The sequence below is a fragment of the Nanorana parkeri genome, unplaced genomic scaffold (assembly GCF_000935625.1).
Source record: "Nanorana parkeri isolate BGI_ZX_2015 unplaced genomic scaffold, ASM93562v1 scaffold665, whole genome shotgun sequence".
NCBI classification, from domain to species: domain Eukaryota; kingdom Metazoa; phylum Chordata; class Amphibia; order Anura; family Dicroglossidae; genus Nanorana; species Nanorana parkeri.
In genome coordinates, this window is record NW_017306933.1 from 105,980 (window position 1) to 132,808 (window position 26,829).

Here is a 26,829-nt window from a genome sequence, read left to right on the forward strand (position 1 = left end):
CACCAATGCTGGGGGTGGCTATTGTGACCAATGACACCAAAGCTGGAGGTTACTATGGCGGATAATGGTGCTAAAGCTGGGAGTTACTATTGAAGCCACTGTCAACAATGCTAGAAGTTACTATTGCATCTACTAACACTAATGCTGTTTTTTTTTTTTATTGAGGCTGCTGACACCAATGCTTGGGGTTGTTATTGTGCACAATATCACCAATGCTAGGAATTACTATTGAGGCCACTGACACTAATACTGGGGGGTCCTATTGAGGCCACTGACACCAATGCCGGGGGTTACTATTGTGGACAATGACACCAATGCTGGAGGTTACTATTGCTGCCATTAACACCAAAGTTGGGGGTTATTATTGAGGCTGCTGACATCAATAGTACCCCCTAGCAGGTGAGTAAATGAAAGGTTGGACTCACAGGAAATTAACAGAATTACATGACTGTCTGCCCAAACAGGACTGCCAGCAATTTACAGAGGAGAGGGCTGGGGATAGTGCTGGAGCGTGGAGAGGGTAAGGCTGGGCACACACCTTACAACAAAAGTCTTGCGATGGTTGTAAGGTACTTAAAAAAACATACGATCTGCCTATCTTGCATAGGCAGATCGTACTTGCGATGATCGCAAGCCACGCCCCCTGAAGGGCGGGCTTCCGATGACCGCAATGCCGAATGGGCAGTGTGCGCTTGCGTACGATGCTCGGCGGGTTTTCGAACATGTCCGTAAGTTAAAAGTCGTGCGACCTTACAGTAGTAGAGGTCGCACGGCTTCCACACACCTTGCGATAATCGTACGATCGCGGGATTTCCCGCGATTATCGTACGATTATCGTAAGGTGTGTGGGGACCTTAGGCCCCGTTCACATTGAGCGATTTATCGCGCCATAATTCCCGCGATATCGTGGCTATTTACCGCGCGATATCACTCTTCAATGCATCTCAATGGGGCAAAGGGTCCTGCTGTCGCGGGTCGTGTGTCGCTACAGCAGGACCCTTTTTGTAGCGGATTTTGCCACGATTCTCGCTTGCTCAATGCAAGCATTTGCGCCAAATCGCGTGACAAATCGCGCGATATCACGCAAAATGCAAATCGCGCGTCAAACGCGCGATTTGCGAATCGCGCAATGTGAACGGGGCCTTAAGTATAACTTGACAATTGTTTTTTTTTTAAATATATGGGGGGGGGGAGGGGGGCACAAAGAAAGAGATTAAGTTATCATTTCAACTCTTGTAATTTTGCCTGCGAAAATATGAAAGGTACTGTTAAATTCCCAATTGGATCCAACAAATGCTATCCATATTCTCATGCGATCACACGGTCTCCCACTACCAATTATTAGGAAGGGGTGGATAAATTAATATGTAAGCCAGTCTGTCTAATCCAGGAGTCATCAGGATTTCTTTTAGGTGCCAGCTCTATTGAGAACAACTAGAGAAAACCTTACAAGTTAGGCACCAGCTGTATTTTTTAAGAATTACTGGCTACCTGGTTCCTGGGATTTCTCCAGCTCTGTATTAAATACTGCAGAGTCTACTATTTTCATTCAGAAATCATTGTCTGGTAGACTTGCAGTGAGATCAGGAAATCCGTATGGTGCAGAAAAAGCAAAAATAGTTTTCTCCATCTACGTAGATAATTTACTAACCTATAAATGTATATCAGTGTCACAGACTACCTAGGGTTTTAGTGATTCAGCTTTCTTAACGTATCGAACAAAAATATGACCGATACCATGTGTATAAGAAACTCTGGATAACAGTCCTGCTGCTGTTGCAAGCATTCAAACTACTGACTTAAAGCAGAACTAAAGTCTGCATTGCTTACCTGCCATCCAGCTCTGTGAGCTACCTTGGTGGTGCTTCATTCAAAACATCCTATTATGTTTGAGCATTTTCAGGTGATTTTGAATTATTTTTTCACATGTTTTTTCAGGTGGTTTCAGGCTTGAGCGTTTTTGAACAATGGTACAAAATCGCTCAAAAAACACACATTATAAACTTTTGTTCCGGTACTTACATTGCATTCTATTGGGCGATTCTGCCTGAAATGAAGCTCATGTACTTTTTCAAGCTACAAGCCACACTGTGCTCAAATATGAAGGATTACCACTAAAAGTAATGGGATTCTTCTTGATTGTTGTCACGTTTCGGGAAATGTGACAGAACGGTCAGGTGTGAATGGGAATTAGAAATGAATACATAAACAAAATTAGAAGAATACAATGAATCATTTTTAATCCTTTGAAAAATGTTACTATGTTCTATTTGCACCCAGTCTTCTTCGGGTATTTTCAGCCATCTTGATTGCTTAGCCTGGGATGACATAACTCATGCGCATGGTAGTTGATGTATGCTGGCACCAAGGCATGCCAAGATTGCATGCTCAGCTCAGTGCACAATCAAAAACAATCCTGCTAGTGCAGGCAAGTAAGAAGCATTTATTGTATAGTATGTCTTTACTGCAAAAAGGCCTTCCTGCTAGCAAATCAAGCAATTTACACTTTAACCCAACTCCAGAATGGGGAGCACCCCACCATTGCTGCTCACCCCCTTTGAAACACCCCTCAAGCCTTTAAAAAGAAAAGGTTTAACTATATACATCAATTTTTTTTTAGGTATCTACGGTCTGGTAGTGTATACCACTGGTCCCCTTTTACCTTTCCCTTTCTCCATTGGTGGAAAGACCCTAAGAACTGAAGAGAGCAGTGCTATGTAATGACGTACATTGCTCTCTGCAGCATTCTTCTGTGAGTCCAAGTTGGGGGGACGAGCCCTGAACTACATGTACTCACAGGAAGTTGTTTTAATGACACTGGTTATCATTTACCCGGAAAGAAAGCCAATGCTGGGTCTCTGAGCAGGTGAATCTGTGTGTGTGGGGCAGTGTTAATTTCATCAACGAAAAATCTTCATGCATCGTTCATTTTTTCCCCGTCACCTGCATGTTTTTTCGTGACGAAAACAAAACAAAAACTTAGTAATAGGGAAGTCAATGGAACGAAAACAAAATGAAAATTCTGGGAGTGACTATTGCATTTGGACTTCTGGTTCCCTGTTTCTGTAGTAGGGAGAAATGCTCAACTGAATAATAACCTACTGATTACCCAGTGGGACACCAGCTAGCAAACACTTGCTCCACAAACTGTACAGACATGTCAATGTCAGGGAGAAAGAGAAGAATGGTTGTATGGGTGCATTTTACATTTGATGCTAATGAGAACAAGACCCTTTGTAAACCATGTGGAGTGTCAAACGTAAATCATGACAGGTTAATAAAGGCTTACTCCAGGAATATATAATGAGGTTGGAAATTCTAGAGACTTGCCTAAATAATGCACCAGCGCCGGAGAGGAGGTTAGTATTGCAGCCAGAGCTCTCTTTTTATTTTTAAGTTGTGCTGGGGGCTGCCTTTTTTGCCCAGTCTGGACTTGGACTTTAAATGAGACCTTTCCTCAAAAACATGGAGGCTGTCATTAGTGTATTTTTATTCTGCAAGTGCTAGTTGTCCGAATGTCATATTAAACCTCTTATTTTTTAAGCATTTACATTTTTAGGCATTTTAATATTTAAGCATTTTTAAACATCTGAATTCAGCAACTTTCAGTACCCTGACTCAGAAATATGAAGAGAAGGCATTCTGACTTTGTTCCAGCTCCAGATATGCATACTTGTTCCAGGTCAGTGGTTCAAGAGTGTCAGTGGAACAGACAGGCAACTAGCATTTCAAAATGGATGTTGGCAATGGAAACCCTTCATATTTCTCTTAGGAAAGGTGTACTTTAAGGCCTATGATAGTACCTCTATCCCAGCATGCATCTCTACAGTTGGATTAAAGTGGACCATCCGCCTATATGTACAACAATAAAGCATTATACTGTATATTAGAAGTTAAAAATACATGCTTGCTAGTACTGGCTAAAAAACTTCAATCTGAGTTAGCTTTTTCCTCCAGCAGAGGACAATGCGGATTGATTTTTTTTCAGGAAACCCAGACACATTAGATTTCCCCCAGTTTTCTCACTTCAGTAGATTGCATGAAAAGATGGAACAGCAAACTAGTACATTCTACTCCCAATAAAGCAAACCTGCCATAATAGAAACATTGGGGATGTCATTGTATAGACAGAGTATCAGCATGACAGCCATAAAAGTATCATTAAAGACAGAGAAGTAGCATGTTGGCTAGAAAACTAGCATTTTCAGTCAGAAACCTCATACCCTGCATTTTTTTTAAAGCTCAACTCTGGGTAGATGGGTAGATATAAAAGTAATGCAGCTCTGTATTCATCAATACATAATTTATTTTTTTAACACATTACTTGAAGTTGCATTGGTACAACCTTTTACAGTCCCTTTACAGCAGAATTCAGACTAGGGGAGGGAGAAGCCGCACACAAAGCCAATCAGTTGTGTGGCAGTCCAAGGAGCATGGTGGTAGGAGGAGACTGCAAAGAGAGTTGAGCTCATTAATCTGCTGTATCTCCTTTCATTATCCAGTCACAGGCTGGAGGTGCCTTGGAGACCCATGTTACTGAATTGCGGCAGAGAATAATGAGGTCTCTTGCCCTGCCAGACAGACCTGTACTGTGCGCAGAGCTGTGTAAATCACAGAACTGGTTGTACAGAGACAGCTCTCATATGTATTTTATTTGCGTATTTAGCTGCTCTTATGGAGCTCAACTTTAATGCCATTGGGGCAGACATGTTAAAGCAAAATCGGATCATTTTCATACTTTAAATCTGCTTGCTGATATTCTGGGTAGTAACATAGCCCTGATTAAGTTGGATTGTGTTGACCCCTAAATGTGTTGGGTCTTTGATGCTTTTTTTTTTAAATCTCTACCAATAAAACACCTTGGACTCTTCTTCATTTGGTGGCACCTTCGTTCTCTGCTTCAACTGTATTCTGGGTAGCAACGTCACTTCTGGTAATTTAGCCCTTCATTTTCTTTTTTAGTTAGTACAAATCATAATTAATGAAAATGAGTCAGCTTCAACACTAGTTCTATATTTTACTAGAGGTATTTCTATGTAAGCAGATTTGATTGCTGCATTGCCACATGCTACCAATTTTATTTCTAATATAAAACATCTATATCTATGTATCTATATAAAAATAAACTAGCACAAAGGAAAATAGGGCTGTTGTCTAGGGCACTCAGCCAGGATTCATCTTTCCCCCACTGGAGAAATAATACAATTATGTTGCTACAGGCAACTGCTGCATCATTTTGATTCTCCTGTTTCTCCATATCAGTCATTGGCACTCTTTAGAACAGGGTTAAATAGGCTGCTGAACGGGCGCCACACATTGCATCTGTCAGCTCCCATTTGTATTTGATGTTAAAAAAAAAAGCTCCTTAAATATCCCAGATCAACAAAAAGTGAAAGGAGCATAGCGCTGACCCTGTGGCAGTGCAAGTTTTTCTACAGACAAAAGTACAAGTTGCTGCATTGCAGTGCAGGGTGACATCCCACCCCTCAGCAAGCCGTGCTGCTCCACTTTGGATCTAGTATAATTCCTATTTTACATGTATTGTTTGAACATTGTTTGAATATATATATACATATACTCTAGATATGTGTGGCACAGCCTCTCATGCTGCATGCGTCTCTTCCCTTCTGTCCCACTTATCTGTGTTAACCCACTCTGTCGTTGCTTTGTACCACTGAATACATTTTCCTATGTTCTGCCTACATCTACTTTGATGCCTTTCCAATTCCCTGGTCCCCTGCTCCCTCCTCACACATCTTCGACCCTCTCTGTGCATCGACTGCAAATATTTTCCTCCTCTCTCTTTCCCAAGCTTCCCTTACCGTTGTCAGCCAGATCTGGAGATGTCATCGTCGCTGGAAAAAACAGAATCTGTTTAAAAAAGAAAGACAAGCCATAGAAAAAGCAGTTGATTGACTTAGCACAGACTCCTGCAGTTCTGGGGTTTCATATCAGGAATTCCTTTTTGTTTTCTTGCGTTTCTAATTCTTATTAATGGATTTCATGAGGTTAATGATGAGCCGCAACTGGAAAGTGTTTTCGGAATACACACTGTTCCCTGAAGAATAGGTTGGAGGCATCTGAGAGCAAACTCAGGAAAGTGGCTCTTTGCTGATAATGCAGAACAATGAAAGCGAACCTCTGACGACTATCCAGCCTGTGTAAGATGCAGAGTGTTCTTGCTGCAGCTGGCAACTCACCTTCGCTGCAATCCTCTGTCCTCTTGCTGCGTTGTCCCCTGTAAGATTTTTTTTTTTGCTCAAGAAGCCAAACTAAGCAGATTTTCTTTATTCACCTAACATTGTTTCAAAGCTATCAATGCTATTTGGGGGATTCTGATTTCAACTGAATAAGTTAGCCATGCAAATGCAGCACAAGACTCAGTGGCTTTATATAGAAGTGTCCCTAAGACTGGGGAAGCCCTTGAGCTGTCTCTAGGTATCCTGAATGTTTTGCCCTTTACACTGGTATAGGTAAGTGAGAAGCAAAGCAGAAGATATTTTTTCCATCTGAGAAGAACAGATGCCCTACCAGGGGTCTGGTGTACTGACCTGTTCCTGAAGAGACTACTAAAGACTATGTGGCTGGCTCTGCAGGGGGAATTCATCTTTGACTCTTTTAAGGAGTGATTTTTATGTCAAAGATCCTTCTACAGATGACAAAGATTTACAAATAACCACATCACGCAGATTCTGTTATGCACAAAGACTAACCACACTGAGGACTTTTCCCAGCTGGATATATAGATGAAGTGATTGGTCATGGAGTCTAAATTAAGCACAAGTTGGGACCATATGACATCTTGACCTATGCTTTCCATCTTGTTATAATCTTTCAGACCCATCACTTTCTTTTTTTTTTCTTTGTACCACTTTGGAATTCCTCTATTGCTTTTCCAAACTAACATCTCTATCTGTATGCACTCCCTTTGAATCTTCATTAACCTCCTCCATCTGTTTCAAGGAGGCAATGTCAACACATCGCTCAATCTGGATGTTCACTCACTTCCAAGAAGACTGATAATGTGGTTCTCCTACATTTGTATAAAGAATGTTTTCCTTGCATTAGACGTATATGTGAACCGAATAACATTGTCTTTTGTGTTATGAACAAACTTTGACCAAGGTTTAATAGCACTATATTCTTGCAACAAGCTTTGGATCACTGCACTATTGAAAGTTCAGTTTTGTTCTCACCAGTTTTTACATCTTAGTTATTCTTGACCTCATCTTTGTATGTGAACTTGCAGAACGAAATTATCAAAATGTTTTGATATATAGGGAAAAATTCTGCCATTAAAACTGGCAGTTTCCAAGGAAACCCCATCAGATGTTTCCTGAGAGTAGATTGATTTACTAAAATACTTAGATTACATGTATTTATCCTTTTACCTACTTAGCCTCATCCATTTAATGGTTGCTGTACAGGGAGGTCTAGAGTTAATACCATGTATTTTCTATCCTGCTCTGGGCACATGATACTTATAACTTTCAAAGCAGGAGGTTAGTTAAGAGCTAGGATATCTTCTACAACTTCCTGGCAGAATAGCAATGTTGTTGCTGGCAAAATTCTGAAGATCCCCTACTAGGAACCTTCAATCCTGTCAATTTTAAAGGGATATTAATAGGCTACATTATCAGAGCACTCTGAAATTGAACATATGCATAAAATGCAGTGAACATAATTCTTGGCTGTATGCACTTTTTAGAAGTTTGGCATCACCTTGCTCATTATGCATTATGTATTATTACTCTCTAGGTATTTTAGAGTGCCGACAATTTATATGCTGCACAATCTCTGAAGACCAGTAAAGACCAGCCTGCTTGTTTTTTAAGGTCATCATTTATGGATTGTTGAAAATGTTAATGTCATCTGAAGTCAGATTTTTCTTCATTAATATCTAGGGCTCTGATAATTACTCTGAAATTGATTGCAGAGCACCACTTATAACTGCAATTATTCCTTCAACTGTTTTAAGATGCAGTATATGTGCAAAGAAAGTATAATTCCTTTTTAATTGCTTAGCATTTATTTCTCAAACACATTTTTAAGAGTGCCTGGTCAATTCTGGCATTGTTGTGAAGATTTTAGCCGAAGTGGATAGTGTAATGTGAAATTCTGAAGCCTGTCAGTCTAGCCTAGAACACAAGTCTCTAGGGTTTTATCTGCTCCCATTGTCAACAATAGAAAGACTCAACATTAGACTCCAACAATGCTTTTATTCATGATTGCTATCTGGATTTTAAAGTTTGTACAAGGCAGATGTTAATTACTTTCTTAATTGTTGATTGGCTGTCCAGTTATCACAACTGATGGTAAAGTCCTTATGGCAGTGGTTGGAAAAAGAGTCCTGGTGACATTTGCAATGACATTTTAACAAGGGCTGTTTTCAAGTTAAGAGATGCAATTATAGATAATCTGAGCATTTTCTTGTTGTTAATCTATTATTAGTTCCGATTTATTGGCAGCTATCCTAAACATTGTATAGTTGATTTATGGGTTGTCAGAAGAAATTACAGTCCATGGTTCCTCCATTACCTCTAGAAAAAGGACCCAAACAGTAAAAGTTTTAGTTGATATAAGTCATCCTCAGTCATCTATTCAGTATAGATACATATCAACATGCAGTCTCTGCTGTGGCTAGACCATTCAGATGTTCAGGATGGTGACACCATGATACTATGAACCTTCAAAGCCTTTGTGGTAGGTTGTTTGAATTAATACCTCTACTTTGCTATTTTACAAATATTTTGTATTCTTGGGTAGGCTTTTATCTGATTCTTGTCAGAAACAACATGAAAGGAAGCCCAGGGGTATGTGGAGACCGAATATCTAATTAGCATGGACTTCCCATTGCCTAGCGGGGGCTGCTGCAAAACTACTGAAGGAGATCAAAGCCAGTAATGATTTGAATTTGATCATACTAAACACAATGATGTTATTGCTCATCTCCTTACTGTAACCTAAATATATCCCATTTTAAAATATGTATAATTAATTTCCCATTTACGCTTGAAGCATAAAGCTTGGTGGAACAGGAAAGGCTTGTTATGTAGAGTGCAAAATCTTGCTTTGTGTTCCCTGGAAATTGTTTGCTGAGTTTTGTTGTAATACGTTATTTAAAACTTTTTCTGAGCCAGAAAACGTGTGCTTCTACGGACAATACGTGTCTCAAAAGGAGTTTGTTGCCAGCTCTCATCCCTTAGGAGCATTGGTGACCCAGCACTTTGGATTTGTCTGGACATGCTTTGAAAAACTCTGTAGAATTAAAAATAATAATTATGCAATTGTGAAAAATTGATTTATTTTGGGCTGAACACATTTATGTACAAGACAGTCCAATCTAGGCACCAACAATAATTTTGAAGACCATGAGGAGCACATGTTTACATTCACAACAGTAGAAAAGTTAGATACCTGCTGCCATCTCTTTAGCACATTGGCTACCTGTATCCTGAGTTGTTTTTTTTGTCTAGAACTGTTTTTTTTAAATTGCCATGTAAACAAATCTATTGTATAACCAAGTCAAGCTATCTGAAAACTGGATCAGTAGATAAAGAGGTTCTAGTTAAGACTTTGGTATACTAGACTGAACTCATACAGAATGCATACTTCCAGTAGTGACGACCCCAGCTACAGCCAAAGCTCTCCACCTCGGGGGCGCAGGGCACGATGGAAAGGAGTATACCGAGGACATTGGGGGGTAGCAGACAGCTGTTCATTCAGCGGGGTGCAACATAATTCTGAAGAGCAACAACCGGGGGAAGCCAAAAAGGAAAACAGAGTTATAGTCCTGTATCTGGATCTCTCTTTTCTCTTACTTCTAGAACTCAAGAAGATGAGTATGACACGAGGCTGCCTACTCTGCATCAAAATCACCATGTTCATCTTTAACCTCATCTTCTGGGTGAGTACACAAATCCTTTAATAAAAATGTTGCGTTTTCATTGTAAGGTGTCATTTTTATAAATCTTTGACTTTTACACATTTGGATTGGCTCAGATTTTGCTTCAAAAAGTTTAATTAGAAAGAGTACACCCAAATTAGGGATTTACCTTAGAGATCAGTGTGCATAGTTACATGAGAAAAATGTAATAAAAAGTCATAGAATAAATTTAAAAGAAAACAAACCCTTGGCTCTTACATAATGCAGAATAGAATTGGCAGTGGGAATAGAAGGTAATAGTTTTCTTGAACAGGAGTAGCTGTAGAATCTTCTCTATATCTCACTAACAATGTAAGAACTGTATGTAATGTACAGGTGAAACTCGAATAATTAGAATATCGTGCAAAAGTTCATTTATTTCACTAATGCAACTTAAAAGGTGAAACTAATATATGAGATAGAGTCATTACATGCAAAGCAAGATAGTTCAAGCCGTGATTTGTCATAATTGTGATGATTATGGCTTACAGCTCATGAAAACCCCAAGACCACAATCTCAGAAAATTAGAATATTACATGCAATCAATAAAAGAAGGATTGTACATAGAACAATATCGGACCTCTGAAAAGTATAAGCATGCATATGTACTCAGTACTTGGTTTGGGCCCCTTTTGCAGCAATTACTGCCTCAATGCGGCGTGGCATGGAAGCTATCAGCCTGTGGCACTGCTGAGGTGTTATGGGAGACCAGGATGCTTCAATAGCGGCCTTCAGCTCTTCTGCATAATGTCATTTGGAACTCTAAACTGTCCTTCCAATAAAACTGTATGGTCTTGCACATACACACAGGTTCTAAAGCCAGCATAAGAGCAGCATGTATAGAAAGGAGTTGCAAAGCATTTGTAAAGCTTTCAAAGCTTTCAATGAGCTTCAAGCAGTTTAAAACCCATTTCCAGCTCCCCCATCTGATCCCAGTCCTTTTTTTAAATGTTTTAAAATTTTTTTTTAATACATGTCTTTTTTCAGAAGTCTTCATGCTGGTCATGTGGCAATCAGGATGATTTTTTTCCCGGGTTCCGGGCATTCCTCAGTGATGCAGTGTGTCACTGTTGTGAATACGTCAGGGCCGTTCTCCGAGTCATTGTACAGTGAGTGGAGGGTACTGTGGGGACATCCCCCTCCAGGGGACAGGGTCCATGATGCCTTGCACTCACAGGACGCCTACTGAATGATGCTGGAGAGAGCAGTCTGGAGGGACAGTGCTGGCTGCAGGAGAAGTGAGAATTGCAGCAAGAGGCTGCATTTTTTATTTTTATAATTGCTGGGCAATGCTTTTGTTAAAGGAGAACTATGGGGTCAGTGTTTTTCCCCATAGTTCTCCTTAGGGTAACGGGAGGACACAAACTAGCGCCCTCCCGCTACCCTAAGATCGGCTCCAGTTTAGGAATGTGATCAGATCTTAACAACAGTGCTGGCTGTGTCTGTATACAAGCTATTAGTAGGCTTCAGCAGGCTCTCCATGGCAGTCAGCACTCGCAGTATGATCATTTTTTTAAAGCTGAACTCCAGGCAAACCGCTAAATACACATGAAATACATACAGTATATGGGAGCTCTTTTCTTAGCCAAAGGATTTGTAGCTCTATCCAGTCCAGAGATTTATAAAGGCACAATCCTGTCTGGCAGGGTAGAAGACCTGGTTTTGCTCTGCTGCAGTAAAGAAACACTTACAGGTCTTGTCCCTCCCCCTGGACAGTGACAAAGGCAGCAGACTGATGAGCTCATCTCTCTGTTACTTTCCTGTCTGCTCCTATCAGCATGTTCCTTGTTAGTACATGCAGGGCCGGCCTTAGGTCTTTAGGCGCCCTGTGCAAGAAAGCTTTACAGCGCCCCTCAGTGATGAGCTGCACTGGAGCACAACTGATTGGCTCCTTACTGATTCTCCCTCTCCCAATCTGAGCTCTTGTGTACAGGCTAATGCTAGGTCACATTTAGGTTGCATTTAAAAAAAATAATTTAATAGTTTATTATCAATACAGAGTGTCTTTTATATCTGTCTGGAGTTTAGCTTTAACACCCCACTCCTAGAAAGTGTTTGAAGCTAGTTGAAAGCTTTGCAGATGCTTTGTAATAACTTGGTATACACTCTGCTCTTATACAGACTGAAGCCTATATGCTCAGAACCTTACAGCGGTATTTGAGGTACACAGCTTTAACGTTTTATTGTTACTAGGGATGTTCAGATACCAAATACCATACTCAGTACAAGTACACGTACAGATACTTTTCCAGCTCCAGGACTAGAATAGAGAAAAATTCAAAAGTTGGCAGGCAGCTGTCAATTTTAGGGACATTAAGGGGTATGTGTACATCCCCATTTTAATGCATTCATTTGTTTTTATAAATATATATAAGGGATGCACCAATACCATTTTTCCAAGTACAAGTACTGATACTTGTCCAAGTCCTCACAGATACGAGTACTGATACATTTTTGTTTATTGTCATGTGGCAGCTTTTCTAAAGCAATACAGACTAATGATTTCAGGACAGTGGTGGAGCGCCAGAGCCGGGTCCCAGCTGCAACCCCTGCAACCCTGGTAGTTCTCATAAAAATGCCAAGTATCGGCACTGGTATCTGAACTGGTATCTGGACATCCCTAATTGTTAGATTATTAGTAAGATTCTGCGAAGATTCTAAAGAGATTCCTGTTCAAACCACATCTGATATCTTCTCTTTTTACTGAGCCAGCCACTGCTGCAAAGTTTCCAGGAAAGTATCTCTAAATTTGGTTATTATAACTAGAAGTCTTGCAGAGATCATTACTGAATTCAAATGAACAGAGTTCCTGAATTACATTTAATGCATTGAATTATGTCATGTTTTCAAGCATCAGTTCCCCAAAAAGTAATACATTAGGTTGACCCTGGTGCGCCAAGTCAGCAGTGGGGAGCAGTGCTGCCAGCGCTACTTATCACAAGGGGAGCAATGGAAATTGCAACAGGTTTCCTGACCTGCTTGACAAGTCATTTCCTAGAGAGGCTTTAATAGCAATCATACATAGGTCAAAGGCACGAGACTGTCACCCTATGCAGACCTAATCAGGTGACTGTCATCTTCTGGCTTTGGACAACTTAAAGGGAATGTATTGTATTTTTATTTTACTGTCTGTACAAGTTAAATGAATCAGCATGATGTAGAGCAAATGTACCCATAAGTATTATTGATTTAAAGACCTTGTTTCTATGTATGGTTTGTAATTATAAAAAGAATAGTTCCAGGCAGATATAATCTTAACCTTTGCAGTGGGCTACCCCGATACTGCAAGGGTTAAGTGCAGGGGTAAGTTGGACAACTGAAATGGAATGTATTGTATTTTTAATATATTGTCTGTACATGTTAAATGAATCAGCATGATGTAGGGTAACTGTATCCATAAGTGTTATTGATTTAAAAACCTTGTTTCTATGTATGGTTTGTAATTATTAAAAGAATAATTCTGGGCAGAAATAATCTTAACCTTTGCAGTGGGCTACCCCCGTACTGCAAGGGAAAAGTGCTCATTTTGGTCTAGAAAATAACAAAGATATACTCACCTAGTCCTTGGAGCCGGTGGCTGCTAGACCAGTTCTTGCAGCCTCTTTCCTTGTCTGCTCCAGTGATGGAATGTCGCTCGGCATCCTCACGTCCAATACACTGTATAGGACGTGATGACTCACAGTACCTTAGGCCTCCAGAGCGGAGGGGAAGCGAGGCTGCAGGGACTGATCTAATATCCAGCTGGCTTCAAAGTTCAGGTGTTATTTTCATCCCTAGACAAAAATGAGCATTTCACCCTTGCAGTGCAGGGGTAGCCACACTGCAAGAGTTAAGATTATTTCTGCCCGGAGTTCTTTTTTAAGTGCAGGGAGACAGCCATATTTGCCCATTAAATACCCATGTTCTTTGTCCTGCTTCACAGTACTACAGAATGCTTGTATTGCTCCTTTACACAAAGTGGATTTCAGTCTCCTCATTGAAAACCACTAATATTCTATCTCAACAATAATGGCATTGATTCACTGAAAGCAAACACGCTGTTTACTTTGCAAAGGAATTTTTTTCTCTAGCTTAGTGAATGCGGTGAAAGTTCTCTTTGCAATCATGTGCAAGGAAAATGTAAAAAAAAACTGTATTTTTGCTTTCGCATGATTGGATGATAAAAGTCAGCCTTCCTTCCGGGACACATACTTTCCTTCCCTCACTCCCCTTCTGCTCTGTTCAGTGGCAGGGAGGTAAGAAAAGTCCCGTGTGAGCTACGTGTCACCGGAGCCATAAGCTGGCCAAACACCGGTAGGATTTCGTTTAAAAAATATTTGTTTTCGGAACATTCTTATGATTTGCTTATAGTTAATGAGGTGAAAATGGCGATTGCTTTTGACCATCGTGGCATAAAAAAAATCGAAGGAGCAGGAAAGGAAATTTCCTTGAACAAACGTAATTCTAACAGTGAATGTGGTTTTACTTCGGGAAACTCCATTCACTTCCTTGACTGAATGTGAAAATCAAAGGAAATTTGAAACAACCTTCATCAAGTCTCTGATGGCATTGAATGCTCTGACGAAATTGTTCATATCAAAGTTCGTAGGAAAATCTACCAGAGCATGGACAGCTATTATTATTATTATTATACAGGATTTATAGCGCCAACAGTTTGTGCAGCGATTTACAATATAAGGAAGACATTACAATCACAATCACAATACAATTCAAGACAGGATGGTAAGGAGTGCCCTGCCCCTGAGGGCTTACAATCTAAAACGGAGGGGCCAGTGATCCATGTGGAGGTGGCTGTATGGGGATGAATTGTTTGAGAGCGTGATGATTGAGTGGTTAGGTTGAGGTGGGATAGGCTTCCCTGAAGAGATGAGTCTTAAGGGATCGCCTAAAGGCAGTCAGATTGGGAGATAGACAGACAGGTTGGGGTAAAGAATTCCAGAGGATGGGGAGACTCTAGAGAAGTCCTGGAGACGAGCAGGGAAGCAGTTGACAAGGGAGCTGGAAAGCAGGAGGTCTTTGGAAGAGCAGAGGGGATGGTTAGGGTGATACTTTGCGACAAGTTTTGAGATGTAGCCGGGTGGCAGAGTTGTGAATTTCTTTATAAGTGGTTGTTAATATTTTGAATGTTATCCTTTTGGGCTATTGGAAGCCAGTGCAGGGATTGGCGGAGGGGGGTTGCAGACACTGAGTGGTTGGTTAGGTGGATGAGTCTAGCAGCACCATTTATGGTAGATTATTATTATACAGGATTTATATAGCGCCAACAATTTGCTCAGCGCTTTACAAAATAGTGGAGACAGTACAGTTACAATACAATTTACAGTACAATACAGTTTCATAACAATAGGGTTGGGAGGGCCCTGCTCGTGAGAGCTTACAATCTAGATTGAAGGGGGATAGCCTGTGTAGTGGTAGGCCAATGAGGAGGGAGTTGCTATAGCTTACACGGGGAGCTTACATATGGTGTCCCCTTGTGACAGTGCTGATTGGTCCAGGATCATCACATGGAATCATTTGCACACACCTCCATGTAAGAAAGTACCGGGTATTTAATTTTGGCGCTGAATGGAGCGGAGGAGAATATGATAGAATAGTAAGTATATGCTGCTGGTGAAACAGGAATTAAAGGAAATCTGTTGCTTTGCTCTGAATTGGCAAAGAACATTTTGTTTAAAGTGATTTGATTTCCTTAACATTTTACCACCATAAATTGCTTGTTATTATGCAGAAGATCTTTAATTTTCTGCACAACCTTCTCAGTAAATGTAAAGGAATGGATCTATGATTAAAATTGTTTATATTACATAGAAATGGAAGCTCGGGCTTTTTAGATGGAAAAAAAAAATGATTTTAAGTATGCAATCCCAAGATAAAATTTGCTTCTCTTAGTTTCCGAGCGAGGAAAGAAGGATTGCGGAAAACACTCTTAGTAATGACTTTCTCCCTTGAAATAATCACAGTGTAGTCATTATAAAATATTGGAAATGGTGCTATAAGTCTGATTAGAATTACGGTTCATTCTGCTAGAAGCTGCAGAGGTGTTTATTAAGTTTACTGTGCATTCACTGAAGCATGAAATTCAAGGCAATACCTTCCAGCTCACTGCATACATTTCGCTGAATATCATTTTTATGATTGCTGTTGGTCTTTGGGGTATTAAAGAGTCACCCCAGACTAATTATCTCAATGTTTGGTTAGATGCTGGAATTTTAAAATGGCAGTATTGTTTCTATAGACTCGGAGACTATGGTGGTTAGATTTTATTGATTGCATTCCCATTGCTGCAAACACTCCACAGCCGTTATAAATGGTCCAACTTTCAGTGTTGGATTTTCAATATAGTTAATTAGTTTTATCCATTGATGAAAGAATAAGGTTGAATGTGATAGCATTTATTGGTTAAAATGTATGTATGTAACGTCACTACATATCCCCACAACATTTCCCTTTATTTTATCTCTTTAAAAAGGCTATCAGTTCAGAAACGTATCTGTTGAACCTGCCATAAATCCAGTGAGTTTATAACTTTCTGTGCTCTCTTCCTCTGCTGCACTGAAATCACTAGCGGTGTTATCAGCCCCACGCAGCTCACTTTTGTGGACTATGGAACACCCTCCATGTTATGAGAAGGGGGAGGTGTTCTGTATTCCAAATCAGAGAAGAAGCCTAACAGTGTTGCATAGATACAGTACAGTGAGTGTTGTCACCCTAGGACACAATGAGGGGAATTTATCAAAATTGGAGCAGACAGGATCTGGAGCAGTTGGTAATAGTAACCAATCAGCTTCTCTCTTCAGTTTGTTCAGTTTAGCTTTGTAAATGAAAGTTAGAAGCTGATTCGTTGCCGCGGGCAACTGCTCCAGATTCTGTCTGCTCCAGTGTTGATCGATTCCTCCAATGTGTATTACTGCTGGACTTACAGGTCAAAATATAGTGGAAAAAAGGCCTTAAAAAAAAAAAATTAATCTAAGGACTGATTGGAATCGATATATTTGCCTCTACACTGCAAAGGTGGGAGTGGATACAGAGCACAACATGGCTCACTATGACATTAAAACCCTCAGATTATTTAACATAAACCAATACTGTAATGTGTGCCTTACTGTAATCCATGGTTGTTTCCCTTCTCTTTGCTGCTCTTCCTTTTAAATCCTTATCTCTTCTCATGCTGGGGGAGAACTTCCCTTTACAGCTGAGTGCCTCTTCCTGTAGTGCTGGCTCAGGTTGCAAACCTTCACACAGACACCATGTATCCATTTCAGAGACAAGGCAGTCTGCTGCAAAACAGAAGATCTGCCCAGCATGAGAAGAGATACAGATTTAAAAGGAAGAGCAGCAAAGAGAAGGGAAACAACCATGGATTAAAGTAAGGCACACATTACAGTATTGGTTTATGATAAAAAATCTGCGGGTTTTAATGTCACTTTAAGGACTTCTAAACTCAAGAACACAAATGTAATATACTGCAGCTTACTAGTCCTTAGACGTAATATCTGCATTAGATTTCAATTTTTCAGGCTAAGTACAGTGCTCTGCCTCCCCACTCTAAGCGTTGAAAGAGCGAACATTGGATAGGTCAAAAGATCATAAAGTGATCCACTTAGCAAAGGAAATGTGGCTGAGATGCAGACTAAAACATAATGAAGAAGGGTGGAGACATCTACACAGAGGAAAACTTGAAGTACAAACTTGAGAGTAGTGGAGACAAATTCCATAGACAGATAAGGCAAATCATATTTCAAGGCATATCACCATGCATGTGTAACAGGACATACAGTTACTGCAAATACAGAATAATACCTGTTGGTTCTGCAAGAATTCCAGTGTCCTTGTACCTTCCTGTGCACTGAACAGATACAATATCCCAGACAATGTTATCAGCTTCCCTAGCTATTTTCTGTGAACTAAAAAACATCTCATTATGTAATGGAGAGAACTTGATGCATTTGTGGGAGATATTTGCTATTCAAGAGGGATTCCTCTCCTCAGCTGATCATGGCTTCTAGGAGGTATTAGAACTGCACTCTGGATGTTATGCCTCAAATAGGCACTCTGGACACTTCAAAAAGTGGAAATAGCTCAAGTTCCTCCAAAAAGATAATTACCTTCTTGTAAGGTAATAGCAGTGTCTCACACATTCATATGTCAAAAGCACCCAAAGTATACCCAACAGACAGATATATGTCATTGTGATAGCACAATAAAAACAACATGGCCTGATAAGGGCTACTGTTCACAAAGCGATAAATGTTGAAATAGGCAGGAAAGCTGTCCGCAATAAAAATGAAACAAGTAATACAGTCCTGCTCTCCACCAAAAGATTGTGTAAGCATAGAAGCACTCTCCAGGATTTCTAAAAGGTGAACAATACAGTCTCACCATCAGACCTCCTTAACTGCAGTTACATCGAATATTCACCCTATATGATGCCATTGCGAAAGAAGGATAATGCTATCCCGATACCAAAATAAATATATCTCATAGACAAAGTAAGATGGGTTTAAAGAGGTCATCTGCCATCCATCATGTACCCTGGATATAGTGGAAAATGGAGAGTGGTCCATGTGGTTCAGAGACAAGGCCATGCCGGAAACCTTTTTTTTGCCTTCCTAAGGGAGACTCACCCATTTGAAGTGACTATTATGCCTTGGTCATAAAGTGACAGGAAATCTACTATTCCAATGACTGCTAGGAACTTTGGAATAAGATGTGATTCAATGGGAACACCGGTTCTGTTGAACTGTCAGAGTTTAGATTTTCCCTCACTTTGAAGAGATCTACACTCACTTCCTGTTGTGTCCCAAGAAAGAGATATCTACCCAATGGGGACAGTTGAATGACAACACAGCAGAGTTCCTAACCTTTCTATGATCTATCCAAAAGTAAACTAATCTGAACCCATAAATGCTATCTCTTTAACCTCAAACGTTTCCCTTTAATTTATTTTTTATTGTTGAGATTGCTCTAGAGGTTGTGAGTACATCAAGAACTCTAGTGTGAGTAGAAATTGAAATTGCATGGATTGCTCATGATTGGAGTACCCAGGAAGTAAGTAGGTGAAGCAGACCACCATACTCCCTTAGATATCTGAACTCTCATATATGTTCTTATAACCATTTTTGGTTAAAATAAAATAGAGTGCTGTGCATGTAGACAGGAGGTATAAAAAAAGAATCACTGGTGTAACTAGCCAGCAAAAACAAAGTGTTAATAGAGTTGTCGGGAAATAAATGAATCTAGGATTCAACATATTTGTGTCTATATTAGAACATTGACACCTTATTCTGTGTTTTCTTTTCCAGCTTGGAGGATGCGGTATTCTTGGAGTTGGGGTTTGGCTGGCGGTTACTCAGGGGAAGTTTGCCACCCTCTCCATTTCTTTCCCCTCGTTGTCTGCTGCCAGCCTCTTCATGGTGACAGGGTCGGTGATAATGGTGGTTGGGTTCATTGGCTGCTTGGGCGCAGTGACCGAACACCGCTGCCTCCTGCTCACGGTAAGACTCCAGCAGATGTTATATGTTCTTGCAATTAACTCCCCAAAGTCTGATTGGCTGGAAATCAAACTAAATGGATAGATTAAAATGACCTTCTTGTCATTTCTCAAAGCCATACTTCAGTGTCTGTTACGGGAGTATATACAAGAGGAAATTGGCTGTTGGCCAGTCTAAAAGTGCCCAGTGGGAAAAGAAATGATTGGTATTTATGAAAACTTTGTGACTTCTCCAGACACTGCCTGGATAGTTCTTCTTAGGGGAAGAATTGATTAGCTGGGTTGGATTTTGCCAGCTAATCGTTTATTTGTTCACTCAAGATCGTCTGGCGTTAGGGATGTCCTCCTTTTCCCTACCTCCTCCACAGACATAAAAATACAGGCTCAGGTTATCTAAGTAAGCCTTTTTATCAAAACATTTTTTGTAACAAAGCTTTACTTTTTATATACAGATCTTACTAGCATCAGATATCTCTGGGTAGTTAATTCCAGCCCTAGTCAAAGCATGTTTTAAGCTTTCAATAGATCAATGAAAAGTTACAGCTTCTGAAAGATTTTTGTTGCCATTTGTGTTCCTATTGGGGATATTCCCTTCCAATTTTTTGTCTTGCTAACACCATATGTGACAGGATGTCAATAGTACAGAAAGTTGAAGGAAAATTTTCCCAGTAGAAAAAGAGACAGCAATAAAAACATGATCGGTTCTAATCCATCCACACCTATGCAAAACTAACCAGAACACTTTTGCTGAACTGGGCTTTAATTCTGCAATAGACATGATCAAACATTGAGCAGATTTAAGACACAGTAGTACAAGCTTTGCTTTTTTTTGTTTGTTGTTCTGACCATTTGATTCTTCTGCATTGCACTTAACACTCCTACATATGCACATTTCAATTTGGGATCACAACATAGAAATTAACATGGGTTCTACCACACGCATTCCAGGGAGGGATAATGACATAACTGATTTTCTTAATCGTGTGGAAATAAGAGAAAACACATTTTTGAGCTCAGTAAAAGGGAAACTATCACATCCTCATTAGGGATGTTCAGATACCATGTACCATACTTGGTACAAGTATATGTACAGATACTTTTCCAGCTCCAAGACTAGACTAGAGAAAAACTCAAACGTTAGGAGGCAGCTGTCATTTTTAAGGAGCATTGGCTACAGGGGCTACTGGGGTTTGTGCATCCCTGTTTTAATGAAGAAATTATTTTTATTATACATATATACAGTATAAGGGATGCACTGATACCATTCTTTCAAGTACAAGTACTGATACTTGTCCAAGTACTCACAGACACAAGTACTGATACATTTTTGTTTAGGGTCATTGGACAGTTTTTCTAAAACAATATAGACTAATGATTTCAGGACAGTGGTGGAGCGCCAAAGCTAGATCCCAGCTGAAACCGCTGCAGCCCTTGTAGTTCTCGTGAAAAGGCCAAGTATCTGAACTGCTATCTGAACATCCCTAATCTTCACGTTTACTTCTGGTACTGTGAACAAGTCAAACCCAAAGATTTCTTATGGAGACCTGAAGTGCACTTTTGCGAAAGAAACCACTCACTGCACATTTGCCACAGTTCCATCTGATTTATTCATTTGCCCTTCAGGTCACAATTGTGCACCTGGCAAATGTCGTGGCAAGTTAATGTGTATTTATCACTTTTTAATAACTAAACCTAGTAGTCCTGGAGTCCTCTACCTTGTTAGCTATTGTTTGATGCAAAAAGTATGGAGTTAAAGTGATTATTTATTGGCTGACAAGGGGCATAGTAATAGTCACTAGCATTGCCTCTTGTCTCCCTACAGCTGATCTTTTCCACATTTCTGACCTACTATGCCTTGTACTCACACTGCAGATATAAATCTGGGGACACAGGAGTGCCTAGGCACCCTCACATAACACAAAGTGCACTGCTATTATTAAGGAAAATTCCAGGCAAAAGGTAAATATAGGGTACTGCTTGGACATAAATAACATTACTATTTTTCCTCTTGAACACCAAATCTTCACTTATTAAGTTGAGTTCCACTTAAAGTTATAGGAAATTGCAAGCTTAGGAGACCTTTAACATTATGTATTGGATGTCCACAGACCAGCGTATTCCAATTGCTTCTTTATTAGTTCATTAAATAGTCACACGGGAGACAAATGGAACCCTCTTATATGGTTCCCCCAGCAGAGGTGGAGTTTTTGGTGGCTTGTGGTGCAAAAATGTAAGATACAGTACATTCTATGACTAATCGTCTGAGTACATGAAACATGTCACATCTCTACTCCTCTCCTGTGTGACTATTTTATGAAATGATAAAGAAGCGATTGGATTATCTGCAAGTGAAGCAAATGACTAGCTCTGCATATGTATATCAATAAAATTGTGAATCAAAAAGGTTTTCAAAACATTCAAATACTTTGAAACTATTTGCACAAAGCTGTTTATTGTTTCATTTATACTAAAAAACGGTAGAGTTGCTTTCCATTCTTCTCTGCTTTAAACCAACTAGAGCAATTAAAGATGACTAGTAATTGGTTGCCATAGCCAATATAAATTAATTAAAGGAGATTTTACTATAACTTTACAGCCAGGGTAGTTAGGCTGTGGAATACTTTACAGCCTGAGGTATTAATCAGATAAACAATTATGTTCAAAAAAAGTACTGAATGATTTCTTCAAAGTGTAGATATAATAATGGGAACCAAACCACAACATAAAAAGAGCCCACAGTGTCTTTCATTGTTCATAATATAAAATTATAGAAATGGTCACAAAAAACAGCTAATGTGTTTTGGGGGCAACAAAATGTCCCCTTCATCAAGGCATAGAAGAATGGAATGGGGACTTGAATGGACTCAAAAGTAACTATAACCAAATTAATCAATACTAGATCTGGTGTAAAAACTCTTTTAGGATTGGAATTCTACCAATGTATTCAGCAATACTTATTTTTCATCCTTGCCGGTAATTGCAGTAATACACCGATCAGCCATAGCATTATGATCACTGGCAGGTGGACAAGCCGACGGAGGCAGTGGGATGCTTTGGACAATGTTCTGCAGGGGTCCTGCCATGCATGTGGATGTTACTTTAACACATACCACCTACCAAAGCATTGTTGCTGACTAAGTACACCCCTTCATGAAAGTGGTATTCCCTTATGGCAGTGGCCTCTTTCAGCAGGATAATGCACCCTGCCACTCTGGAAAATGGTTCAAGAATGGTTTGAGGAACACAATGAGTTTGAGGTGTTGAGTTGGCCTTCAAATTCTCCAGATCTCAATTCAATGGAGCATCTGTGGGATGTGTTGGAAAAACAAGTCCGATTCATGGAGGCCCCACCTTGCAACTTACAGGACTTAAAGGATCTGCTATTGATGGCTTGGTGGCAGAAACCCAGCATACCTTCAGTGGTCTAGTGGAGTTCATGCCTTGTTATAATGTAATGGCTCATTGGTGTATATCCAAAAAAATGCACTGTTGGCGCTATATAAATCATGTATAATAATAATTAGGGATGCACCGATACCAGTTATTCGGTATCGAGTACGAGTATCAATATTTTTTCTTCCGGTACTCGCCGATATTGATACTGGCATCCCAAGGTTCCATGGACCTGGATTATCAGGAAGTCGGTGTTCTATCAAAAGAACACCAGCTTCACGTTCCCCTGCAACACTGTGAGGCAGCCTGGCTTATTGACCCATCAGGAAGCCGGGTGGCGGGTCATGACGTGCCGCCTGGCTTCCTGATTGTTTTAGGAAGCCAGGTGGCCTGGCAACAAGTGAAGCTGGCTTTGTAGCCAATCAGGAAGCCAGGAGGCGGGTCATGACGTGCCACCTGACATCCTTGAGCTAGTGCTCAAATGGAGCAGGAAGGGGGGTGAAGTGAACTGGATTGGTGGGTATACCTTGCTGGTGGGTAGGCCATCAGGAGGCCCTGTAAGTTTGCCCTGAATGGGCAGATTGACCATGCGTCTTTAAGGCAGCATTTGCCAACCCTAAGCTCTCGTTTACTCTGCAGAGAGTTCAATTATACATCAGCTGCAGAATCTGAGGTTGAATACAAAGAATTCATTACATGGCAGCATGGCAGGCAGCTTCTATTTATTGACATTGTCAGTAATGACATACTGAATTCTATTTCAGGATGTCATAGTGTAGCAGCAGTTGGAAAGCAGTGGGGGGGAACTGCCTGCAGCTTAGATGAAAAGATCTTTAATAATGTTGTCACGTGTGAACGTCTAACGACAGCCATAGTCTCTCTCTCTCTTTGCAGTTCTTTGTAGTGCTGTTGATCATCTTTCTTCTTGAAATAATCAGCCTGGTCCTGTTTTTAGCCTACAATGACAATGTAAGTGCTCAGGTTCCGGTTTTATCTTACAATATTTTGCCTCTCATCATTATTTTTATTGCTGTGTTAAATAAAGACTCCGTTTCAACACATATTTCTTTAGTTTCTATTGTTTAGGTCTCAATAATCTATAAACCATTTTGTTGCTATTGCCATATATAAATATCAAATATTTGCTATTAGCTATGTATAAGCTATTTGCCTGGAATAGTAGGCATTCAGTTAAGATGAATGCGCATCAGTGGGAGCCGTGGAGTGTTTGTGCCCACCCCACCTTATTATTATTATTAAAAAAATTAAATTGTACTTAGGGATGCACCAATTCCATTTTTTGGGTATTGAGTACGGGTACCAATATTTCTATTTCTGTGCTCGCCAATACCGAATACCGATATACCAGCATCCCAAGGTACCATGGGCCAAGATTATCAGGAAGCTTCCTGATTGCCTGGGAAGCCAGGAAACGACACCAGCTTCACGTTTCCTCGCAACATTGCGAGGCAACCTGGCTTCCTGACCAATCAGGAAGCTGCGTGATGTGTTATGACATGTTGCCCGGCTTCCTGATTGGGCAGGAAGCCAGGCTGCCTAGCAAGAAGTGAAGCCGGCTTACTAGTCGGGAGGTGGGTCATGACGTGCCGTCTGGCTTCCTGAATGGTCAGGAAGCCAAGCTGCCTAGCAAGAAGTGGTGCCGGTCAGAGGGAATTCTGACGGAAAATAAAACCATTGAGGGGATCTAGAGCCACCCATCCCTCCAATTGTTTTACGCTGTAGATTCAGATGCAAAAAATCTATGGTAAAATCAGGGAACAAATATAAATCTCGCATTAGCAAACCTACACAATAATATTAATGTCTTAACCTATTGCCAACCACAATCTCTAGATTAACGTTCCTCTGCATGGTGCCTTCAGGAGAACAATCATCTAGATTACATTGGAAGAAGGAAAGCACAGCTGTGCACACTCCTAGTTCCAAGACCATCACTGACAGCCATTGGTCTACACTGATCATTGGGAACCAGTCAGTGTGGTTCCTAATCATGTGATTACAATAACAGTCAATCATGGTATTTACCTGGGTTTATTTACAAACAAATCTACAATCTTTAAATGTTGCTGTGCCTAGCACAGAGAAAGACACAGTGACATCTGTGCTTTTTTTCTACAATATAACCTAGATAAACGTTCTCTTTGGGGGCACCATGCTGAGGAACGTTAATCTGGATTGTGGTTGGAAAAAAGGTAAATCATTAACATTATAGTGCAGGTTTGCTTATGCAAGATTTATATTTGTCCCCTGATTTTATCATATGCCTGGAATGTATTTAGCCTCCTTAGCATTAACCTTAAAGTCCATTTCCACCTTTGTAAGTGATTAGCAATTATTGTGATAATGTAAAGGTGCAGTGATGATGTATACATGTGCACATTTTCATGACTCACATTGCAGGCTTCCTTCATTTTTTTTATCAAGTTTTTCTTAGGCCTGATTCCTAGAAATGCAAGATTTTCTCTGCAGGAAACTCAGTCTGGGTTGGATTGTAAAGCAGGCTGTAAACAGCTCTCCTACCCCCTGTTATTGATTGTAACGCGATCACTAATCCCCAGCTCTGGTCTTGCACACAATACACTGCCTAGGGAGTGGGGGGAGCGGGAGTTGCCACTATGAATACTAATGAATAATGGGTGAGGGGGGGGGGGCGGTGGAAAGCTCACTTGTAATATACACACATCGCTCAGAGGCGGCCATTACCATCAGCATATGAAGAGGAAAGCTAACAAAATAAAGGTAAGTTTATGTGTTCATATACAGCAACTGCATATGCCTGCTTCATGTACACTTGGTGTATATTACTGGCATATGTTTTTTTTTAATACCTCTGCAAAGGTGGAAATTAGCTCGGTATTCTATCTAAAAATGGTTATCCCAGTTTTCAGAAATGTTTAGACTTTTAATATGCATTTTAACATGCAACACATTTTAAATTCCTATATTATAAGCAACTTGTTTGCATGTTTTTTTCCAGGGTGTAAATGTAATGCTAAGTAGGTTAAACCGAAAATTCAATTGGGCTTAAAAGTTAAAGTAGCAGTGATTATGTAGGAAAATGAGTCACGTCAATGCATATTGACATTGCTGAAATTTGGTCTTCATATAGGTTTCAATTACCTCTGATCATGAAAGGTTAGAACTCAATATTAAAATTCTTGTATGAAGTCCAATCATAAATGGTTCTTCTTGATACAGGGCATTAGCTGCACCAGTAGCATACTTTATGCCCATGATATTACCAAGCTGACCCACTTTGACTCTTTTTAGCAGAACTGGAATTGTAATTGTGGTTTAATGGACTGGCCAAGAACTGCAAATCTAGACCCATCTGCTGTGGTAAACCTTATCTACCCATGTGCAGGGCAAAAGGAATCTAACAATATGTCTTTGTTCACTGATGTATCTAAAAATGAAAAAGAGAAAATATGGTCATGTGGTGACTGCATGTGTATGCAATGTTATATTTTTGTGACTGCTTACACTTAAACTATCCAGATATTTTCTATAGTCTCTCAGATTGGGCCACACACCTGTCATAATTTTGATGACATTAAAAACATTATTTTTCCCTCAACAGTTTCACAGTTATGCGCAAGAAGACCTAAAGAAAGGACTAGCACTGTATCAAACAAAAGATAATCTAGGACTAACGAATGCCTGGGACATAGTGCAGACTGAGGTATGTACATCGTGCACACTGATGTAACTTTGAGGGACAGTTTTATTTGCTGGGGTAAGCAGTCTTCCAAGCAACCCCTGCAGGTGGCTGTGCAAAGCAGCCCTCTAGCTAGTCCCTGCCAGGTCCCCCTGTTAACTGATAGGGCCCTGGACCAGTAGGGGAGGACTGCTTGTACCTCCTACCGGCAGCACTGCACAGCAGCCTTCCAGACATCCCCTGCCGGGCCTCCCCAACTAGCCAACGTGGTCCAGGCTTTGTATGGGAGGATTACCTGTACCCCCCCCCCCCCCCCCCCAGGCCGGGTTTTTCAACAACAA

The 26,829-nt window shown here is 40.3% G+C and overlaps 1 protein-coding gene across 2 annotated transcripts in view; it reads left to right on the forward strand.

The window, feature by feature from the left end:
- LOC108792626 (tetraspanin-4-like) overlaps nucleotides 1-26,829 on the forward strand; it is a 64,592-nt gene that overhangs the window by 20,631 nt on the left and 17,132 nt on the right. The window contains exons 2-5 of one of the 2 annotated variants that reach the window (XM_018563441.1): nucleotides 9,828-9,907; nucleotides 19,229-19,420; nucleotides 23,704-23,778; nucleotides 26,411-26,512. In XM_018563441.1, coding sequence (XP_018418943.1) covers nucleotides 9,839-9,907; nucleotides 19,229-19,420; nucleotides 23,704-23,778; nucleotides 26,411-26,512 — 438 coding nt within the window. In that variant the 5' untranslated portion in view covers nucleotides 9,828-9,838. Of the gene's footprint in view, nucleotides 1-9,567; nucleotides 9,908-19,228; nucleotides 19,421-23,703; nucleotides 23,779-26,410; nucleotides 26,513-26,829 lie in introns of those variants that run through there. The other variant, XM_018563440.1, reaches the window with a different exon arrangement.